This window comes from Triturus cristatus, chromosome 7, assembly GCF_964204655.1.
Source record: "Triturus cristatus chromosome 7, aTriCri1.1, whole genome shotgun sequence".
Classification (NCBI taxonomy): Eukaryota; Metazoa; Chordata; class Amphibia; order Caudata; family Salamandridae; genus Triturus; species Triturus cristatus.
Window position 1 is genome coordinate 808,497,201 of NC_140590.1, and position 23,878 is coordinate 808,521,078.

The 23,878-nt window shown below is 47.9% G+C and overlaps 1 protein-coding gene across 5 annotated transcripts in view; it reads right to left on the reverse strand.

Moving 5' to 3' along the window:
* The window catches only part of G3BP1 (G3BP stress granule assembly factor 1), a 524,543-nt gene that overhangs the window by 180,478 nt on the left and 320,187 nt on the right, over nucleotides 1-23,878 (reverse strand). For all 5 annotated transcript variants that reach the window (XM_085617666.1, XM_085617664.1, XM_085617662.1 and 2 more), the window contains 2 exons: nucleotides 1,585-1,699; nucleotides 1,042-1,167 (listed from right to left, as the gene is read on the reverse strand). In XM_085617666.1, coding sequence (XP_085473792.1) covers nucleotides 1,042-1,167; nucleotides 1,585-1,699 — 241 coding nt within the window. The remainder of the gene's footprint in view (nucleotides 1-1,041; nucleotides 1,168-1,584; nucleotides 1,700-23,878) is intronic.

Consider the following 23,878-nt stretch of genomic DNA (forward strand, 5'->3'; position numbering starts at 1 on the left):
GGTGAAAGACTCCTGCAAGTGAATCTATGTAACATCCAATGACAGAAAACCAAAGGCGCATCGCTTATCACCAATGGCCCAGCTGGAGTATTCAGCAGCATGTCCACAGTCAACAGTTTGACAGGTGGATTTAGAAATCGGGAAATTCATCCCCGTTTTAGTCCTTGGATCATGTGATCTGAACTCTAGTCAGCGTTACGTACAACAGGATAGGAAGCTGAGAGGAGTGCCATCACTAGTCTTCAGCTTCCCACTCAAAACATCTAAAGCAAACTGTGGTTAGAGGTCAGCATGGAAATAAAACTTCCACTTGGGTCTTGGGGAAGATAGGACAAAGAGGAAACCACAGCAGCCACTGGCCCGATGGATCAGACTAATAACATGTCAGCCCTGATAACTTTGCCCAAGAAGGGACAGCCAGGGAACACAGTCCTGAGGAGACAATCTTAGTACTAATAAACTGAGACCTTTTGTAAATGTACATGGGAGACCAGTGCCATGTACGGGTGCTCCAAGATCAGAATCAGCAGGGTGGCAAGGTCATGTACTGTTTGGTATGGTGCTGAGTGACTTTTCCAAAAAAGTAATGTAGAGTATGAGCAGCAGGTTAGGCACAGGCTCATTCACCTATGCTTTTTATTCCACTTCTTGTTCCCCCTCTTCTTCCAAGGGAGGAGTCCAAGAAGAAACTAGTTACATACTAGTAACAACAACCTGAACACTGAAATGGTTCTAGACTTAGATGCTGTGTCTTTTTCATCCATTTAGTGGTTGTGTCTACAAAAGTTCTGGAAATACAGTCTTTCAATGTCATCCACAAGCTTTATGCTAACTGAATAATTATCTACTTCCAAGCCATCACCTGCACAACAGGGGGGGGGGGGGGGTATTTTAGGGGTGGGATAAATGAAGAGAAACTTGAAACTATACAATCTTCGATAGAAATGCAGAGGCTTTGGAATGCTGACTGAAAACAGAGTGAGAGCATGGTTGAGCGTATTAAACTTCTAAACTTGAAATAAAGCTTAGAATATGGCTTACCTTGGAAGAAGTCCTTCAGTTCTGACTTGTCCACATCATGAGGCAGGTTACCGACAAAAAGCTGCTGGTTGTCTGGATACCGGATCATACGCCTTGTGTCAAACTCTCCTTGCTCACCTTCTCGAACTAAAGACAAATATGAGTTTGAAGTCATGATTCCGAATTGACTATTATTCCACCTTCTACTTTCCTAAGTAGGTCTTGAACCTATAAACGTAACAATTTCTAAATGACCAACTAATTGTCATACATGAATAGGCTTAATGGATTTGGAAAGAAGGTTACTATAGGATTGGAAAACAAAAGCGGTCATCTCTTCAGTCCATCACTTTTGTCACCTACAAAAAGATTACTAGGATGTTGCTGCAGATCAAGAACATAGAAGCTACACAAAACAAGATGGCTTTGATTCTGTGACCCTTGTACGAAAATGGCTACAAATGTTCAATCACTATGAAATCCAAATCCATATGGTTATTTACTAATTATATTTTGAACTTTTATGCAGTGACTGACTGATGTATAAAATAGTCCAGCTCATACCAGGTCTTGGTCCTCTGGGGGGTGGCATAGTAGGCCGCTGCTCCCTTAGCCTTGGGTCTCTCTGAGGTGGTCTCTGTGCAGAAATCTGAGAGTCTGGCTTGGATTCTGGACGGGGCTGCATAAGTGTACATAGGAAAAACAGACATGTCTAGTTTACATACTGACTAATTACAGTGCCAAGACAGAAGAGACTCAACATCTTACCAAACGCTGGTTAAAAACAAGCATGCACAGAACACAATGTACATTTGTTAGGTTTAATACAGAAGAGCAATATTTTGCCAGGTACTGATAGCCAGACTATGGTGAATTAACCAATCAATAACTTGCAATATAGTAAGTCAGGAGTGTTTTGCTAACTTAACAGGTTTACTTAATAATAGAGAATCTAATAATTTAAACTGGCCCTACAAGCACTACACGAACTTCATGTTAAACGACAATGCATTTTTTTGTGGGTTTTGAAAACCTGCAAGCGCGCACTTTCTACTTCTAGTACTTGCTTACAAGATGCAAGGCTTGCAATAACTGCGCCTCTTTTACTGCCAGCCTTGCTTCTCGTAAGCAAGGACTAAAAGTACAAAGTGCGTGTTTACGCACCGCTTGCAGCTTTTCAAAACACAAATAAAAGGCATTGTCATTTACAATGCCAATAGCCCGAGCTCTCGCAAAAGCGAGACCTTTAGTTATCTAATTCACGAAGTGAGCCACTTTTATTTTGGTACCCGGGACTATTTTCTGCCCCTGTTCGCCCCTGGTTACATTAAAAAAGAACATTATTTTTTAAATGAAGAAATGCTCCATAAAAGTTAGCTGCAACCGCTGCTGCAGAACATATGTACAGTCACGCCGGAAGTGTTAGTTCAACTATCAGAACCGGAAATCCTGAAGTTTAGGAGTTTTTTTGCGGGTGCCTGTCCTGAACAGATTTCCAGATCCAGGGTGGCACTTTTAAAAACATCCATGAATGGGCGCTACATTATTAGGCAGAAGCAGCTGCAAACTCTGCATCTCCGATGTGCTTGTTTCTAATCGAACACCTCACACGTCGAGACAAATTGACCCGTGCGCTCTCAGCAGGGAGTTTTAGAGAGGTTTCACAGCTCTGATGTTATTCGTAAAAAAAAAAAACTACGACCCATACTGTGCTGTCCTTGAAGCGTCAGGGGGGTTCAACGGCATTGCAAATAGGTTTCCGGAATGACCTCAAATATGACTTGCGTCACAAACACCTCAGTTTTGTTAGAATTCGATTTAAAGAGTTAGTCTTCATGCGGTTGGTAATGCTAACTTTTAAGGCCGAGGTGAAAAAGCAGCTGTAAGAGTCACTAATAAGCATTTAATTAAAAAAAAGTTACAATTAAATAAAAAAGGCACAATTTTTCAACAGCCTATCAGTATGTCAGATGCATATGACATTTCGAAACCAGTTATCTCTGCAAACTCTTGTGGCACCCTCCTACACCTTAATAGAGCGTATAGATGTCCAGTGGAGTAAACATCAGTGAGTAATTACATTGTGGACCCTTTTTTGCGTACCGTACATTGCGATGGGGCGTGACCTATGAACCCAACGGCGCCTCGGGCTGTTTCCTTCTTTTTTAAAACTGAAATCTGCTTGACACAAACACCGCTCACATCACTGCCCACATACACATGTGACGCGATGAATAATCACCACTATACTAGTCAAGTTTGTCTGGCTGCCATCCTTGATTATAACTGGACAACGACCTAAGATACTGCATTCTGCTGCACGGACAGCTTTTGGAAAAATGCTTGTTTAATTTACCTGTTCTTTCCTTGTCTGACATCACCCTGCCTCCGTCGACTTTGAGATCAAGGCATACGGGATCTCCATCTGTGTCGGAGTTTCTTCTTTGTCTGTATGGCCGTACGGGAAATTTGGAGGACGCGGGCGGAGGCCGAGGGGTGTAGGAGTGACTCTCGCGGAGACATCAATTTAAGTTCAAGGGAAGAGGCCAGGCTGTGTGGCCATACGAAATCACTTACGGGCAGAGCGCTATAAAGCAACAGAATGCCCCGGAGGGGAAGGGTTTCGGCACGGTCGGTCCCAGAGCTATTAAGACCCATCCCGAAGGGACAAGGGATGGCACTGGGTCACAAATCCCCCGGCTGTGATCATGGGGGAACGGATGGGGCGTGCGTGCGTGTGTAAGGGGGAGGGGGCAGGCTGGCAGTCAGAGGACGTTCATGCTTTCAGGCCACAGCCAAATTGTTCTCTGAAACATCCTTCTGTTCCCCTTGTGTTGCTGAACCTGTGATGTGACCTTGTTGCTTTTCGTTTCCTCAGAGCTGCACGGGTTGCAATCTGCGAGCAGCCTCTGAGGTGTGGAAGAGGCGGGCACGTGCTGACGGGTGAAGCAGAGCAGGAGAAAGCGCTGTGTGAAATGCTGGATGGCGCATCATCCTCGCTCCTCGCATTGTGCAGCATAAGGCCAAGGTTTGGTAAACACCGTGAAACTGCTTCTCGCATCTCTTCCCCTTGCACAGCTAACGCAATTCACAGTGCTTGTTACGATACAGCGTGAAAACCGCTCTGTACATTCCGACGTTGTTTAATATCTATAAGGGTGAAGGTGTGCTACGTACTATGTGATATGTCATAGTGTGATTTGGTTTTTGTCTTTTGTAGACTATGGATAGTTATGTAATGATTTACTGGTCCTTACCTGATACGTCCCTGTCTTCTAATGTTCTTAATATTGGCACTCTGGAACCCTGATGCATGAGGGGTTCCAGGCAACGGCTTTTTCAGGCGCTCGTGCTGATGAATGCGCTCCAATGGGATCCTTGTTTCGATAATACTAAAGTTCAGTGAAGTTCTCGGATTTGTGGCATTTCTATCATAGCAGGACCCTTCCGGCAGTTTAACTGTTATACATGAGTCGCCGCTGTGCGCCAAAGAGCATGACTTGTCGCCAGTCCAATCCATGGCCCTCCCGCGAGGGGAAGCTTCAATCCAAGTATATACTTATAGGACACATAACAAAATACCGTCTGTGGAACTAAAGATACATTATCAACGAAGCCTTCCAATAGTAGCGATCCTTCAACTTGAACTTCTGAGGGACGTGCACCCAAGTGACTCTTAACTGTAACACATTGTGACCAAGTCAATCGTTTTGGCTTTACAAAGTGAGATGTTTTTCAGCGAGGCCCTCTTCCACCTGCAGGACAGGTATACCGTGGGCATAACCAAGAAAAGTATAACTACTTTTGGATTTACGGTATGAATGCCGACCATAGCTAAAGTACTCTAGCCAGCAACAAAAGTGAAAGTAACTGCGAGCAGGCAAACAGCGTGCACGCAGAGGGGGAGCCAGCGGCTGAGCCGTAATAAATCATGCGCCCGGTGGGAGACGCCATGCGCGTGCCCATCGCGTGTCTGCACATACTTTCGGAGAGAGGGGACCGGTGTCCTGGAGCTGTCCCTGGGCAGGTGAGAGTTATGTGGTAGAGTAATTAATCGACTAGGAGTTGCCGAGAGGCGCACGCCTGATCCCTAGCATGGGGTTTGCAACGGCTTAAGGTGGGGGTCCATTGCGGAAGTTGGTTTTCAAGCTATCTGGAACTAATTTACGTTAACGGTCTGCTTTAATCCGGCTGCTGTCAGAGCTGTTATAGGATAGACAGGCTGTTAGAAGAAAAAGCGCGTCGCTCACCAGGCTTGAGGACATCCCGAGTTGAGCGCGCGTGGCATTAAGAAAACAAAAGTGAAATTGCATGAGGCTTGCGAGGAATGAAGGGGGACAGGAGATGTGCACATCGCGTGTCTGTACGGGCGCGTTCACAATTGCAGTCAGTCCTGCGCATGCACATCTCCGGTCTCCCTTCCAAAGCAAGTCGGTAACAATAGATCTCACTAGCGACAGCGCTTTTGCGCTGCGTCGCTAGGAGAGACCTAAAAAACAGAAGAAGTCATTAGCCCAAGGAGAAGCTTGTAGAGCTGTAGATTCACATGCTTTGCATACTCCTGCCAGCTAGTGTTGGGTCTGGATATTTGCAAGTGGTTTTTCTTCGAAGAAGTCTTTTCCAGTCACAAGGTAAAGTGATTCCTCCTTTTCGGTGATAGAATGCATGGGCATCGACTCCATTGTTAAATTGTTTTCCCACAAGAGGGTGAGAATGGAGTAAGTAAATGTAGTACAGAGATATCCATCTGTGTACAATGAGAATAACTAATGCAACAACCATAGGTGTGCAGGGAGAAGGGATGGCACATGTGAATCTACAGCTCTGCATGCTAAGAACAGAAGCTTACAGGGTAGGCAACAATCCGTTCGAGGCATGTATGCTGTAGATACACGTTTTGCATAGACTGTGTAGCAGTGCTCCTGCCAAAACAATGGCTAACCAGTAGGCATTGCAGTTGTTTGAAAAAGTGTTCTTAGGACTGCCTGTCCCACATAGGCCTGTTGACATTCAAATACATCCACACAATAGTGTTTGATAAAGGAGTATGATGAAGACATTGCAGCTGCTTTCAAAATGTCAACTATGGGAATGGTACCTAAAAAAAGGCCATAGATACTACATTTTACGAGTACAATGTGTTCTAGAAGGTATAGACCGTTATTTTGGCTTTCATATAGCATGTTTGGATACATTTTACTATCCATATAGAAATACCAGATTTAGAGATAATTTCCCTTTAGGAGGTGGAGCAAAGGCAACAAAAAGTTTTGTTTGGTGAAAATCTTTAGTTCCATCAACGTAATACAATAATGCACTTTTGACATCTAATGTATGTAGAGCTCTTTCAGCAACAGAATCAGGTTGAGGGAAGAAAATCGGTCATTTCAACTGATTGGTTAATATGAAAAGCAGAAACTACTTTTGGAAAAAACTTTGAGTTGGGGGATAGAACCATTCTGTCGTTATGGAGTTAGAAGAATGGTTCTTCCAAGGTTAGTGCCTGAAGCTCACCGACACGTCTTAGAGAAGTGATAGCAATCAAGAAAGTAACCTTCCAAGAAAGAAACTGCCGTGGGCAGTTGTGCAATGGTTTAAAAGGTGGACCCGTTAGTCTTGTTAGAACAATATTAAGGTTCCATGCAGGTGCAGGTGGAACGTTTGGTGGCATTACTCTTTTAAGGACTTCCATAAAGGCTTTAATTACAGGTAATCTGAAAAGGGATGTGTTGCCTGTTTTGAAGATATACAGCCACCGCTGCAAGGTGTAAGATTATGGATGTGTAGTCAAGGCTTACACGTTGTAGATGCAATAGGTAAGTGATTTGTTGCATCACAGCATCTAGTGGGACAATTGTCTGGTTATTACAATATATAAAATAGCCTTTTCCACTTAGCTGCATAGCATGCCCTAGTGGTTGTTTTCCTTGCTTTTTAAAGAATTTTCATACAATCTGAAGGTAGATTTAGGTATCCAAACTAGGACTTCAAGAACCAAATCACTAGGTTGAGCTCCTTGGACGTCTGATTTCTCCATGGTTCTGGGTGAGAAGGTTTGAGTTGAGGTGAAGCTTCTGGTGTGGAACTACTGAGAGTTCTAGAAGTGTGGTAAACCATGGTTGACGAGCCCATGTGGGAGCCACTAGAATAAGGGTGAGATGTTTGCCTGAGCTTCCGAACCAGAAACGGAAGAGGACGAGGCAGAAAAGCATAAGCAAATTTCCCTGACCAATTCCTCTATGGGGCATTGCCTTTGGATAGAGGGTGTAGGAACCTGGAGCCGAAGTATGGGCATTTTGATTTCTCTGCTTTTGCAAAGAGATCTATTAGTGGAAACACCCATTTGTGGAAGTATGGAAGTAGGACTTGGAGGTAGAGTTCCCACTCATGGACTTGTTGCCGCAACCGTGGTGAGGTCGGCAAATTTGTGGTATGTCCCTGGAAGGTGTTCTGCTAGCAACTGAATTTTCTGATGTATTGCGTAACACCAAATGGTCTGAGAGAGGCATGATAACTATAGAGTATAAGTATGTCCTCCCTGTTTTTGTACGTAGCAGTCTGTCCGGACAAGGATAACTTTCCCCATCAAGTGAGGCAGAAATGCTTTTAGCGTTATGTAAACAGCTAGAAGCTCTAGGTAGTTGATATGGAGATGTGTGTTTCGAGTCCCAGAGACCCTGAACTGTTAAATGTTGTAGAAGGGCATACCGCCCCGTGAGTAATGTGTCCGCACGATCTGTGGAACAGTGTCAATTAAGGGCTGCCATTTTGTGTGTTCCACCACTGTAGAGAGCCATGGGTGTGGCGGTCTACCAACACTAGATCTTTTAGCAGACTCTGTGATTGATTCCATTGACGTGCTAAGCATTCCTGTAGAGGAAGCAAGCTTAATCTTGCATGACAAAAGTGGGTGGTGATGGACAGAGCATCAGAAGCAATCAAACACTCACACCCAGTCAACAGATCTGGGTTTGATCCATCACCGTTCTTTAGCCCACTCTGCCACCCCAGTTCAGACATGGCCATATGCAAATAAGTCTGACCCTGTGCCTCATGGGAACAGTCCAGCCCGAACTGCCAAGCCATGCCTTCCCTGGACCGGACACAAGCTTCCTAGGACCGGTTTCTGGCATTTCCGCCGTCGCCAGGCTTGCTTGAATCCATTGGCAAAGTGAGCAAGGGACTCACGTCTGAGCATACCCTGCCAACTTATGGCGAACAAAGCGGTACAAAAGGGGGTGGTGATGGACGGAGCATCAGAACCAATCAAACACTCACACCCAGTCAACAGATCTGGGTTTGATCCATCACCATTCTTTAGCCCACTCTGCCACCCCAGTTCAGACATGGCCATATGCAAATCAGTCTGACCCTGTGCCTCATGGGAACAGACCAGCCCGAACTGCCAAGCCATGCCTTCCCTGGACCGGACACAAGCTTCCTAGGACCGGTTTCTGGCATTTCAGCCGTCTTCAGCCAGGCTTGCTTGAATCCAGTGGCAAAGTGAGCAAGGGACTCACGTCTGAGCATACCCTGCCAACTTATGGCGAACAAAGCGGTACAAAAGGGGGTGGTGATGGACGGAGCATCAGAACCAATCAAACACTCACACCCAGTCAACAGATCTGGGTTTGATCCATCACCGTTCTTTAGCCCACTCTGCCACCAAAGTTCAGACATGGCCATATGCAAATCAGACCCTGTGCCTCATGGGAACAGTCCAGCCCGAACTGCCAAGCCATGCCTTCCTTGGACCGGACACAAGCTTCCTAGCAAAGACTATTGGCCCCGATACGTCAGTTTTTAAGATTCTAAATGCAATCTGATATTGCCCGACTCCAAGGTTTAGGCAGATTGGTCTTATCCACCTCCTGCAAATCTGCTGGTATGTAGGGCAAAAGAAAAGTACACGTTCTTCAGTCTCTTTTGCTCTAGTGCAGGTAGTACATAAATCTATTAATAAACCAACATCCTCATTTCTGGAAAACTATAGGAGAAGGTTGCCATATCTGAATCTAACAAACTTTTAGCAAGGGCAGCGAGATTTGATCAAAAAAGGGTTCGAATTGCAGATATGATTTAACAATTACAATTTTTAATTTTAGCTGGCCATTAGCATAATGCTCCCCCACCACCATCCAATACCTGGCTTTTAGTCTCAGTAGATCACATCTTATTTCCTAATCTGGGCATTCCCATAAATCCAACATATTCATCGATTTGCACCAATCTGCAATGTGTTTAAACCACTGTAGTTTTTAGCACCACTGATCATCAATACCTCCCTCAGAGTTACGATAATCAGTGAGCTGGGGGTTGTCCACAATCACAGCGAACAGGTTAGGGGTTTCAAAGCGGCCATGTCACCTAGTCTCTGCATCCCTATGTCACAAAACAGGGGGGGGATCAATTGGGTGGCGATGGGTACCGAAATAAGTGATATGACAAAGATGTTTTCACAGATCATTAATTGGTTTACATTAGTATGGCCCCATATCTCTGCTCCATACAGTGCTCCACTTTGGGCTTTGACACAATAGACTTCCAGTGCTGGAGTTAGGGATTGAGTATGACTGTTTATGGAATCTCAGTATTGATTTAGACCTATGACATAAGACAAGGTAACTCTTGTCCAACTATTTTTCCCAACTAAGTGACTCACTCAGTCTTATGCCAAGGTAATCAAGATGCTTTACCCGCTCAAGAGTTTCGCGTACAACCCTGATCTCACGTAGTCCCCCCCCCCCCCCCCCCCCCCCCCACACTTTCCTAAACACCATACATTTTGTTTTAGCAGCGTTGAGTTCCAAACTTCTGTCCCTGCACAAGTCTAAAAATGTATCCACTAAAATTTGCAGGCCCATGGCTGTTGTGGATATGAGTAAAGAATCGTCTGCAAAAAGCAGGATTGAGACTTTTGCACCGTTCATGGTGGGGGAATCATTCCTGCAGTCCAACAATCTGCTTGCCACGTTGTTAATAAACAGATAAAATAATGTGGGGGTCAAGGACACACCCCTGGCGCACCCCTCACACTATCGGTATCCTCAGTTAATTCACCATTTTACCCCCACCTGATCTGGGCATAGTTATCCTTGCGTAATTTGGCTATCAATGTTACTAGATCTACTGGAGCATCCAAGTCAAGCACTGTTTTCCATAGCAAATTACGTGGTACTAAATCAAAAGCGGCTCTCAGATCAACGAATGATACATAAAGTTTGTTTTCTTATTAGCACATATTTCCATATTAATATGGTAAATCTGAAATACTGGTCGCATGTGCTTATTTTTGAACGAAAACCTGCCTGATAAGGGGACAATATCACAGTATCATCCATCCAGTCTTGAAGTTTGGCTAGAACTTGTCCGGCAAAAATCTTTTGCAAATTGTCCCTCAGGCTGATGGGTCTATAGTTGGAGGGGATGGAGTCATTGCTTTTTTTAGGTCTCGACTGAGCCAGCGTGCATGCGCTGCGGGACTTTTTGTAAGGGCTTCAAGCTTCACTCAGTACTTTTCACACGCTTGTGTGTTTTTTTTGGGTGCTTTTTCCTATTGGGCTTTGCGTGCAAAGACTGCACGCAATTGGGAAAGGCGGGTGCATGTCCCGTCTTTCCCAAGAAATGTATCCGCCCAGGGCTACGCCTACGAGCCGGGGCGCGCAGTGTACCATCTGTTATCTGTCAGATGTCACACAAGCGCGCACCAGGCAGCTCGCATGTTGGTGACTTGTTGCTTTTTGCCACTAATTATCTTTTTTTTGATAAGCAAATTTTTATTTCTTTATAGAAAGCAAAAACAAGGATGACATACAGCAGTTTGATTAACTCGGCATCAATAAAACCTATCATGGAAGCATTGACAATCAATTGCAAGACCCTCCCCTCCCCCCCAGCCCTACGCGCCCGCCCCCGCACTCCCCTCCCCTTAAAACAGGCCCCCAAGCCATTTCCCCCATACTTTAAGACATTTTTTGGGGCAGCCCCGGGCAGCGTACAACGTCCGCTCCTGAGCGGCACACCAGTCCACCCCTCTTCTCCAAGTAGCACTTCTGGGTGGGTCGGTTTGTTTCCATGCGGCCGCGATATCTCTTTTGGCCACCACTAGGGCAGTAGTTAGAAAGTACTTTTTGGTACGGGGCCCATCTAGCCCATCCGTGATGCCCAGCAGAGCCATTCTAGGGTCATGAGGAACCTCCCATCCCAGGACCTCAGTTAACTCAGTTTCAATCTCGTCCCAATAGCTTCCCAGGCGTGAACAAGACCATACCATGTGGAATAAGTCCGCCGGATCTACCCCACAGCGAGCACATGAAGCGTCTTGACGGAGGCCCGCACGATATAAGCGGTCCAGGGTCAGATAGGCGGCGTGGAGGTAGTAGAGTTGGATGAGCCGCAGTCTAGCGGAAGTGGTAAGCGTTCGGGGTGCCATAAGGGCGTCTCTCCAGTCAGCTTCATCCAAGGGACCCACCCAGGTCTCCCACCGCTGCTGCAATCCGCTCCAATCTACCGGGGTATTGTTGATCAGGGATTTATAAATACGAGATATCCCCCCCCCCCCCCCCTCCCAAGACACCCCAACATCACCTGAGCCTCAGGCGGACTATGGTCAGGTAGTCTGGAATCTAGAGGGACATGGGACTGGACCGCATGGCGTGGCTGTAGGTATTTATAAAACTGCGAAGGCTGTAAAGAGAAGAGGTTCTGAAGCTCATGGAAGGAACACATGTGGCTCCCCCGCCAGACATCACCCAAGCAGGAGATCCCTAGAAGATCCCACGTTCGAAATCCCTCAAGCCCCACCACCTACCGCAGCCAAGTCCCGTGCCAAAGTGGTGTGACCAAGTTCACTGTTCCCGACCAACGGGTATGCCGCAAGGCAGCACGCCACGTCAGAAAAGAGGCCCGCACAACATCTGGAAGCGACTGGGAAACCGTCGCCCCATAGAGCATATTCTGAATAGATGAGAACTCGGTAAGCTGCACCTCGAGTCTATAGGCCGGATCGTCCCACCCATTCGAGAACCAGTCCTGAATCACCAGCAGCTGGGTGGCCAAATAGTACAAGTAAAGATTTGTCATGCTCAGGCCTCCATCATATGAGGGGACCCGGCAGCGGTCCAACGCCAAACGGGGTCTGCCGCCGCCCCAAAGAAATTTAGTCGCCATCTTATCCAGATCCCGGAACCACGAGCGGGGAAAGGGGCACTGAGTGTTCTGTAGCATATATAAGAACTTGGGAAGTATCATCATCTTATAGAGGGCGATCCTCCCCAGTGGGTTCAACGGGAGCGACTGCCACCTGATCATATCTGATCTGGTCTTATTGACCACAGGGGCCACATTGAGGGCTCAACAGAGTTCCGGAAGGAGGGTGACCCAGATCCCCAGATATTTAAAGGAGAGCCTCCGGAGGGGAATATCAGACTGCCAGTCGAAACACTCCCTCGACGTGCAGCGGGACCAGTTCGGATTTCTTGGGGTTCAGATGAAGACCCGATGCCTGGACAAACCGGCAAAGAATCCGGCGGATCCGGGGCCCCGAGACCGCCGGGTCAGAGAGATATAGAAGGACGTCGTCCGCGTATAGAGCGATTTTGTCAGGGGTCATACCCGGCCAATCCCACCCACGGAGAGTGGGGTCCGACCAGATCAGCACGGCCAGGGGCTCCATGGCCAGAGCGAAAAGGAGGGGCAAGAGCGGACAGCCCTGCCGCGTCCCCCGTTCTATGGGAAACGGGCGGGATAGAGCCCCTTGACCAACACACGGGCTCGAGTACAGGACACTCGAGCATAGCACGGAACCGGGGACCAAAGCCCATTCGCTCCAAGACATCACCCAGGTAGTCCCACCCCACTGAGTCAAAGGCTTTTTCGAAGTCAACCAGCTGAAGGGCCAGATATGGGGAAAGGCGCTCGCGGTGTGCCAGGGCAAGATGCAAGCTCCGCAGGCAGGGTCTGGTTCCCCGGTTAGGCATAAATCCACATTGGTCCGGGTGGACCAATGATGCAAGGAACGGGCGCAACCGCTGCGCGAGGACAGTGGCATATATCTGGAGCTCGGTATTAATAAGGGATATCGGCCGGTAATCCGAGCAGGACTGTGATGGGGGCTGCGTCTTAGGAAGGACAACTATAGTGGCTGTGTCGGTGTCCTGCGGGAACGAGCCCCCCTCCACCACTTCTGCAAAAAGGTCCCGAAGCCTCGGGGCCAGGGTCTCACGGTAGTGAGCATAGTATTCCTGTGGGAAACCATCTGGTCCGGGGGTCTTCCCGGACGCCAGGCGGCTAATCGCCTCCTCAATTTCTTGCAGCGTGATGGGCAGGTCGAGGGTCTCGCATACCTCCTGTGCCCAAGAACCGCCCCACTCGCCCCCAGCAACTCCGCAAGGGAGATCTCCGACGCTCGGGTCCGGTATAGCTGGGAGTAATAGTCAGCAAAGGTCTGGGCCATTGCCACCGAGACCGTGTGGGTCCCGCCTGCAGAGTCAGTGATGGCAGGAATGATCCTGCCCGCCCGGGGGCAAGTAGCCAACCGGTGGAGGAGTGTACCATTTTTATCCCCCCATCCATAGACCCGGGCCACCGAGGAGCGCCAAAGAGTCTTCGCCGCCTCCAGAGAGTGCAGGCGTATCTCCTCCCGCAGAAAGGCCAGTCGGCGTGCCCGCGTGGCGTCTCCCAACACCCCCTGGGTCCGCTCTAGCTCCAAGGCCTGAGCTTCGCAAACCGCGAGTTGTCGGATTTGTCTACGTCTCTGCCGTTGCACATGCCCCTTTGCAGCCCCCCTAAGCGTCGCCTTGCCGGCCTCCCAAAGGATGGCAGCGGAGGAGACGGAGCCCGCATTGTGAGAGTAATAATCGGCTATCTCACCTCCCACCACGGTTCGAAAAGCTTTGTCTTGAAGGAACCAAGCATTCAGACGCCATATCGGGCGGGCAGAGAGGGGAGGCGGGCCAAGAGCAAGGAGCACCGGCGAGTGGTCCGATAGGCCCCTCGGAAGAATGCGTGCATCCTGCACCCCCACGCATTCGGTAGACGGGACGAAGAGGAGGTCGATCCGGGCGTGAGAGTGGTGCGCTGCCGAAGTGTGAGTGTATTGGCGAGCCTGTGGGTGCCAAATCCTCCAGACATCACACAGGCCCGGGGATTCGGCCCAAGTCGACAGCTGCTTCGCGCGAGCGGCTCGGACAGGGGAGATCGGTCCCATCGAGTCCAGATGGGGCGCGTAGACAGCATTAAAGTCCCCTCCAAGAACGAGGGAGCCCGCCGGAAGCGTCGGGAGCAGCCCCGCGGTGTATGAAAGGGCCGTCGAGAAAAGGGACGGCGCCGCATAAAGGGACAGCAATGTGAGGGGTCGCCCCTCAAGAGTACCACAAACCGCAACTGCCATGCCCTGGGGGTCCAAATGCACCTGAGCCAGTACAAAGGGAAAGGACCTGCGAAGTAAGATAGCCACCCCCTGGGATCCCCTCGCAAAACCTGAGTGCCACACCCTATCGTAGCCGTAGCGGGCGAGAAAGGGACATTTATTGCCAAGAAGACGGGTCTCCTGAAGGAGGAGCACGTCAATCTCCGCACGCTGTGCATATTTAAGGACAGCCATGCGTTTAAAACGATCTAGAAGACCATTGACATTCCAGGACAATAAGTGCATGGCGGCCTTAGGAACGGGCGTGTCAGCCATGGTCGTGGACATAAAAAGGGGTCAATGGAGGCGCGGCTGCGCGGGTCCCCAGAGAGGAGGGAGAGCAGGACATCGAACAGGAGAGCAGGTCAAAGGTTACATGACGCCTTGGAACAACAGCAGAGAGGAGGTCACCCTCTACCAACAAAACCCTCCCTAGGAGGAAGAAACAACCCCAAACCAGCCCCAACCCCCCACCCTATACTTCGAAAACAGAAGCATCTGTCGCCCTAACGAAACGGAACAACCACCAAGCTAAAACGCTCGGGCTTGAGCACTAGTGGACCCCCTAATATAGCAGAACAAGCCTGATTCACCTGCCCTGGCCGAGAGCAACAAGCACAATGGAGCACTCCAGCCCAGGTAGGGCTGCGAGAAAGGTCCGAGGTGTCCATTTGCACGGCAGGCCGGGCCGCGGTACCCTCCCGCCGGGGCATCCCCCGCCCGCCCACAGGTGATCCACATCCAGGGCGATGCAGGGGGTCTCCTCCATTAACCAGGTCCAGGCCGCCCGTGATGTGTCAAAGAACAGTGTCTTATGCTGGAAGATGACTCTAAGGCGGGCCGGGAACTGAAGCTGGTACTGGACGCCCAGGGAGCGCATCTTTTTTCACCTCAGTATAGGATCGTCGCAGTTCCTAGACTTCTCGAGTGTAGTCCGGGAAAATCATGATCGTGTGGTTTTGGTGTTTGAGGGTGTCCGTGCGCCGGGCTTCGCGAAGAATTGCATCCTTGTCCCGGAAATTAAGGATCTTGAGGATGAAGGGCCGGGGGGGCGCTCCTGGGGGCCTAGGGGCCAGGAGCGATGGGCCCTCTCCACCACGAATGAGGCAGACAGGCTGTCCGCCGGCATCCAGGATTTAAACCAGCGCTCCAGAAAGTCATCTGCACGGCCCGTTTCGACCCCCTCCGGGAATCCCACCAGGCGGAGGTTACTGCGCCGAGCGCGGTTTTCTGCATCTTCGACCCGGCGGTGCAGTTCCTTGGAATGGGTGGTCAGTTCTCGTACTTGGTCCTGCAGTTGGCGGATATCATCCTCAGCCTTCGATATTCTCGATTCGGCTTCTGAGATGCGGGCGGTGGCGTTGCGCAGGTCCTGCCGGAGAAGAACGACATCCACCTTGACTTCTCCCACCATACCCTCCAAGGAGGTGCGAGACGAATTTATGGCTTGCAGGATGACAGCGAGGTCTGTGGCGGGGTCTGAGCCGGCTCGCCGGTGGGGCCCGTTCCCCTCTCGGAGGTTGTAAATTGGTCCATCCTGGTTTGGGTGGCCGCGGGTGTCTCTTTGGCTGTCTTGTCTTTACCCATGGTGGTGGCACCCTGGGCGCGGAGGCCAGATGACGGGCAGTGTATGCACCTCTGGTGCGTCCACGAAGATCGAGGAGGCAAAAGGCAGGCGGAAGGAGGCCCGATCAGGGCACCCCGCAAAGGTAGAAGGCCAGGCACCACCAGAAACACAGATCGTTCCTCAGCGAGCCTCCCACTATGACAGCCAGCTATCTCCGGGAGTTCTGCACCACATCCTCACCAGCCACCATCCACGACCAAGGCGAGGCTTCACAACTTAATTCAAGGCTCCGGGCCCAGACACCCTCCACCAACTCTCCCGCGTCTGCACGCTGATGATCCCTCGCAATGAGCCCCACACCACCACGGTCTCCGTCCAGCTCAAAAGGGGGAGCCAGTACAGTTCGGACCTCTCCCCCCAGGGGTCCCGATCACTTCGCCCCAGCAAAGTCAACCTCAGAGCGGGAGGAAGCCACACACCCCTTGACCGCCAGACTGCTGCCCGAACCCAGAAGGGGACTCCTCGCCGCTCGGATCACCCCAGATGGCCTCAGTCGAGTGGATCCGTTGCCAGTGCTGCAGGCGGGAGGAGGAAGGGAGGGGGGCCGGCCCCCGGCACCCGGCCCGATGGGGGGGTATCCCCACCTCTCCCGGCCCCCACAGCAGCCCCGACAGGCCCCGCCGATGTCTCCTCCGCCGCCGCATTCACCGCCTGCTCCCCTGTAGTATTCTGCCGCCAGGAGCCAGTCTCACGTCTCCAGGGCCCCCACGGACAGATACCGGACAGGAGCTTTGCTGTCTCGTCCTCGGTGGGGCTCGCGGAGGCCGAGGGACCGCCTCCTCCTCTCCGCCAGCAGAATCAGGCCTACACTCCCTCGTGGGCGTCGCGTGCTCAGTTGGTAGCCCGCCAGCGCCACAGTACCAGGGCCGCTGCTCTCCCCAGTCGGTCCGCTACGGAGGCTCCGGGACAAGCCCTGCGAGGGCAGAGGCACCGCAAATTCGAGCCCGGGATAGCAGAACAGCTCCGCACTCCGATACACTCGGAGGGAGCTGGCCAGGGCAGTGCAGAGCGGAGCCAGAAGGACTCATGGGGTCCGGCGCCGGGAGCCTCACTGGAAGGCGGCCATGCTGGTCGGGCGCCACCTAGCGCTCCCACTAATTATCTTTTATACTGAAAAGAGGCCAGCAGCTTACACAACATGTCATGCTGGTGTCTGTCCCCGCGATGTGGGGGGTGGGGGGGTTTGGATTTCCTGGTCTTTCTGAACATATTTATCGAAAAACACTAATCCGAAAGCCCAGGACAAATTGATCATGAAAGAAAATCCACATCGAACGGCTTGGAAGGCTGTACATTTTGCCTTTGGTAAGAGCCGCACACTGGTGTATCTAAAAGCCATTTGTGACATTTAATCCTTAAATATCCATCCTACCACCCCGAGGCTTTAAATTGTAAAACGAGACGAGTAACCGAGCGGACAAAACTGCAGCTTATACGGTTTTGTCCATAACAGGTTTGGCGGTTACAATGTTCCTGCTGGCAAGTCGTTCATAACATGCAGCACAAAATAAATAAATAGTTAAATACAGATTTCAGAGGAAGCAATGTTAAACTCGCTCTCCGGCTTTAAATACCAATAATACCACCGATTCTTCCTACATGAAAATAGGTTATTTAGAGCGCAGCGGAAGAGGCAAAATTAGTCAGAAGCTATATTAAAAAAAAAAAAGTACTTTTAATGAGTGTGTGAATAAATGCACTGCAATATGTAGCATACACTCTGAACAGCTTCTCACGCGTTTCTGTACTTTCAGTTTTCGGTGGTAAACCACAACAGAAGGGTAGATCATTTACCACAGCCACAAGTTACGCTTCAGAAAGGATTTCTAAGTGACAAAATTAAGTCATTTTGGTTTTGTCCTCCAACATCAAATTTAATGCAAAAATGAGAGTCAAAATATGGCAACTTTCTGCAAGGGGTTACAAAGAAGTGTTAGTTGTGACCCCCACAGTCATATTGCAGATTTACTTTGGGAAAAAATTTTTAGAGGGCAATGGATAATCTTCAACATTGTGGGGAAAGCACGACTCCCTGAAAAAAATCCACTGGTGAAACGTCCTCCCCAACAATATGTCTAAAATGCAGGAAAACCAACAGATGGATGGCTTTTTGTCTGATTTAGCAGACCTCCTAGGATATTGTAACCACAGTTTGCAAAATCTGTGGCAAGAGTGCAGATTTTAATTCAAAAGCCACACTCTGCCACATAGCAGCCCACTTTGCAGCCGCTGCAGGTGCCCAAAGTGACATGGAGCAACGGAGGGCACAGGAAATACGGGAGAGAGCACAGAGTCACAGGGCAGCAGGGAAAGGAGGTGCACCGTAGGCATGGAGCGGCGGGTCATACGACACTTGAAATTAAGTTTTCATCCAAGAAAACGTCCACGTACATTTTGCGCAATACATGAGATTTATTTTTCCGTAAAATTTAAGCAGATTTTGAAAGAGAAACATTTTGTAAGTTCACCCAGGCCTAATCGTGGCCTTAAGACTGCTGTGGTCCAGACCCAGGAGCCTAAAAAACACAGATATGGAAACTCATGCTTTGGTTATTCAACCCAGAGGTTAAAATCAGTAAAGGTCGATAAGGGGCCAGTGAAGGTATTTACAGGACACATGATGGGTGCTACAAGTGGGTGTCTGGCAATCAAAAATCACATTTGGAGGCTACGTATATAATTAGCATGAATCCTTCCAAAGCATCTAGGACACACAAATCATACCATCTGGAAATCAATTTCTTAGACATCGGGTTGCCGATGCATTTCTACTATAAGCTACATAGAGAGAGTGATGGTAATTGTGCTGACATCTGAGAGCACATGCAGAGGAGCCACAATCATGGCACCCTGCATATAGATTTGCATCGGTCATCACTTGGCCCATACGGCCTCTATGAGACACATGAGGAGCCTGTTGTACTGCAGGCACACACCTGCTAGCAACACAGCAGGATCCGTTATACTGGAATACCAACCAGCCATCATCTACATTTTATTAAGTTTAGCAATACAACCAGCACTTCTGGCAAAACGTTTCACACTGCAGCTCAGTGTCCATTTTTTCACACCACTGAAATGCCCAAGTAAAGCAAAATAATGTGCTGAAAACAAATAAGGACCTAATTAAGTACATTTTAGTGCGATCTGAGGCAGCGGGATATTCTGCACAGGGCAGTAAGGTCCAGGCATGAAGCAAATCTGGCATTAATCCCCCAATGAAAGGGATAGCGCTTCATTTGCAGAGCAACACCCCTATACAAATGAGCTGTAGTGGTGAGGGACAGACACCTGCCAGCTGGATCATCATACCAACAGGAACCTCCATCAGTTACCGGTAGACAATGCGTGCCGCTAAGCATTACGAACCATCAATTGTACGCAATGCCCAAGGACTCTGCAATGTTGTCAGCATATAGAAAAATACAGGAAGTGGTACCTGATCAGATGCAAAATAGAAATGTCAAGAGCCCGGAAGAACCTTACAGACATTTTCTAGTGGTGTAGCTAAAGTAGCAAAATCTTATGTCAGCAAAAGCCATAAACATTACAGCATAGATTTGTACTGCTACTAGTTTTCTACACACAGCACAGGCTATAACTGAGCTCTGTTGCAAACAATCAGACTACAGGATAAAAATGCATTTCTCGTATGCCCCTTACGAGATGTGAATGAACCCGGTACGTACTAAAGTGGAAGACAACTTTTCCCATTAACCATAGTTTTTAAAATGCATTCCCCAATTACTCGTGTTTCTTGGTTGCTTTGGGTGTGGGTACCACAGGCAGTAATAGTATGTTTGCCCAATGGAGAATCTGTGCAGAACGAGTTCTAATAACCTGAGTGAGGTCCTCGTTAACAACTTTATTCGATTTTTGTAACAAAACCCATACAAGTAATGCAACATAAATACACTCCACATAATACCACTCATTGCCATATAATTACACGCCACATAATTGCACTGTACTAAATGCAACATAAATACACTCCACATAATACCACACAGTGCCACATAATTATATGCTATATAATTACACTGCACTCAATGCAACATACACCACACAATACCACTCAGTGCTACATAATTATATGCTACATATTTACACGTCACATAATTACACTATTCAATACAACATAAATACACTCCACATAATACCACTGTGGCACATAATTACACGCAACATAATTACACTCTACTCAATGCAACAAATAAATCCCTCATACCACTCAGTACCACATAATTCCAAGCCACATAATTACACTCTACTCAATGAAACATTAATACACTCCACATATTACCACTCGGTGCCACATAATTACACGCCACATAATTGCACTGTACTCAATTCAACATAAATACACGCCACATAATGCACTCTATACCACATACCACCAATCAACATAAATGCACTCCACACCAAGACACAATTTCACTAAGCATAATTTCACTCAACACCACAATTCAACTCCACACATTTCCAATCCACACCACATAATTACACACCAAACATTTTAACTGCACAATCCACAACGTACCTCCAATCCACACCATATAGTGTCACCACCTAAGCACCAAACATCATTCACCACCACCATTTTGCATCAGCGCACCAACTAAGCATCACGTCAGTCTGCCCTTGGAATCTGGCATCTGTTGATTCTCCCCTAGTGTCCGTCCACTGCTCGTGTTCTAATTAAATTACTGTTTTCCAACCTTCACTTCCCCGGTATTTATGTCCCGCTCCCTCATAACAAAAAAAAATAACAAGCATGAGAACAGGGAAGAAGTTTCCAGCAGTGCAAGTCAAAAAAAATCTAGAAGACATTTATGCTAAAATCTTGTTTTAATCATGTTTTTCAGTTGTATATGTCGACTTAGTTTGTATAAACGGAACAAGAATGCCTAACACTTTATTATAACTCGTCAACATAATGCACAGCAGCCACAATGCTCTACAACATAGCCAAAAGTTCTGGCTAAACACATAAGGTCCCAAAGGCAAGACCTATTGGCTATGCCAATGCTTATTATATATAGCGATTATCTCTGCTCCTCTCCAAGTTGCCGGAATATTCCCACTAGCCTATATACAATTAGACAAAAGATTTATGTACGGGGTCCATTTCGTGGTTCTGATTTATACAGATCGCCAGGTATCTGATCGGGGCCAAGGGCTTTACCTACCTTTAATCTATTGATTGCTGACAGTGTGTCATCTAAGGTGAAAACTAATGCAGTGCCAGTCGTAGTCGTAACAGGGACAGTATTAATAATGTTCTGATCAGATCTAGGAGTGATTAAGCAGCCAGAGTCCTCAACCCTGGTATATAGTTTGGAAAAATGTTCCACCCAAACCTCCGGCTGGATTTGATAACAGAGCGGATACTTCTCCGAACTACCCTTTGCAATAATATGCCAAAACAAGCGGCTATCATTACATTTTGTGGCTAGTACGAAGTCTTGACAGTTTTTGTCTGCGAAATCACACTTAGCTTTGGTTAGCACAGTTTTGTATCTATTACAGGCCAGAGCTACCTCCACTCTGCTATGCTCCTTAACTGCTAGTTGCAGTACCCCCTTTGCTAGCTTACATTTGCTGTTAAACCATTTACTTTCCCCTGTACCAACGGGCCTTCTACCAGAGCTATTTTTGGGGAAAGCAGTTTGGAGAGCTTCAAAAAATTCTGTGTACCTAGGTTATGGGAATTAATTCAAAGAAATGTGCAGAGTCCAGACTGCTGCTCAAACCAGTCAAATAATGTGTAAATAGCTCAGAGATTCTAGTGTATAAGCCCTGGTCTGCTAAGACTTTGGGCCAGGTAACTTCTACGATTGTTGGTTACAAGGGGCTCTTTTATTCTGGAAATACAGCTTAGCGGGTTCCTGTCCAAGGCAGTACCCATCATTTTTAACAAAGGATTGTGATCGCTGTTAGACCTCTGATCAATAGTCATATCCTCCACTAGGAACCAAATTCTTACATATAGATAGATAACGCTGGTACTGGCACCCCATTTAAAAGTAGCCTGCCTGCCTGCTTAAGTCCAATGCAGTTCTCCCGTTGCATGCCCTCAAGCTCCTTCCTGTAATCAGAGAAGCAATCTGCAGGGAGACTGACGTTATACGGTGGCAATGTTCACTAGCTACCAAATTAGGTACGCCCTACGCCTCATCCTCAAGTAAGGTGCTCAAAAAAAAAAAAAAGAGGGTTCGAAGAAAGCATTTAAGTCCCCGGCAACTTTGATTTTTGAGTTGGTTTGATGGGCTCCTACCAAGTCATCTAGCAGCAAAAGTACAGGAGATTCGCTGCTATATGGTTCTGACCTACCATAAAAATTAAACAAAGTCATGTTTAGGCCCGTCGAGAAGGCAAGCTGGATCCCCAGGATATTTTGAGATTTTATTGATAGTTGCTTGTACTTACGGGCTAAAGTGTTCTTTACAAGGAATATCTGCCCACCGTTAGCCCTGCCCATTGCTTTAGGTGGGTTAGCTTCCACGCTATATGTAGTATAGCCATTCATGTGCATCGTGTCCACAGCCCAGGTCTCTTGGAAAATAATTGTCGTTTTTACCTATGTAAGAATACCATTCGGGGTCTTGGAGTTTAGAATGAATCCCGCCAAGTTCCAAGAGATTAAAGTTAATCTATTTTTTACCTCATTGTTCCATATGGGTGGGCATCCATAAGTATCTACATTACATAGCGGGACGTTGCCACTAGCCGAATAAGACAATCGGGTAGTTGAATATAGTTGCACCGGGAGCATGGTCTTGGCTATACGAATGGTGTTATTAAGTAGGGAGTCAGTATTTACTGCCAGATGCAAATTACTAGTGGACAGTTCAGCAATGTAGGTATCTCCCAGGGGTTTAGGAATTTAATCACTTTCGTGAGCTAAATAATCTGGGAAGAACCTCCATACTTCCCTATGTGGCCACACTGGCACATTCAAGTTGGATTCACCCCTTTTACTATTACTGAATGATTGTATTTGGGTAATCTTATCTGGCTTTGCTATAGGTATACTACAATTTTTTGGCCAGAACGGTACTGGAGTATGACGTGAGAAGCTGGTAAAGTTCCTGAGTCAATATACCTCTTGTAGCTCAGATGCGGACCCCTCCCTTAGTTTAAGGCACTGTGCTGCATCCGCTCCAGGGCCTACAGTACTTAAATCTAATGGAGTAGTTACTTGAGGGATTTGTCCTGATATCTGGGGCAACTAGGTCTTCTACCATCCTAGCGTCTTTTAGTGTAAGAGCTATCACATCAAAGACTGAGTTAAGAGAGCTCCTGTGAGCGCAGACGATGTCGTCTCAAATAACCGAGCGATAGCCTTAAGTGTGCCTAATCCAATGGATAACTTTATTAATCAAAGAATCTTCAGATTCATACTTGATATAAGACTGTAGTTTTGGTACCCTGGACATAACTTGATTTTTTGAGTCATTGGGCCGGTTTCTGGGGCAAGGGGCGGGAGGAAAATGCTACTTACCAGTATGCATCTGTTCTTGGCATGTAGAGTTGTATACTTCATCATAGATCACCATCTGGTGTTGGGCTCGGATGTTTGCAGTTTGTTTTTGTTCGAAGAAGTCTTTGTAGTCACAAGATAGGTGACTCCTCCTTATGGTGATAGTGCGCATGGGCATCGACTATCTTCAGATTGTTTTTCCCCATAAAGGGTTATGGAGTTAGTAAGAGAATAGAAAAGGATGTTCATGTAATGTATCTAAGTAAGATAATACTGCAACAGATAAAGGTATCCGGGGAGGTGGGAGGGCGTATACAACTCTACATGCCAAGAACAATGC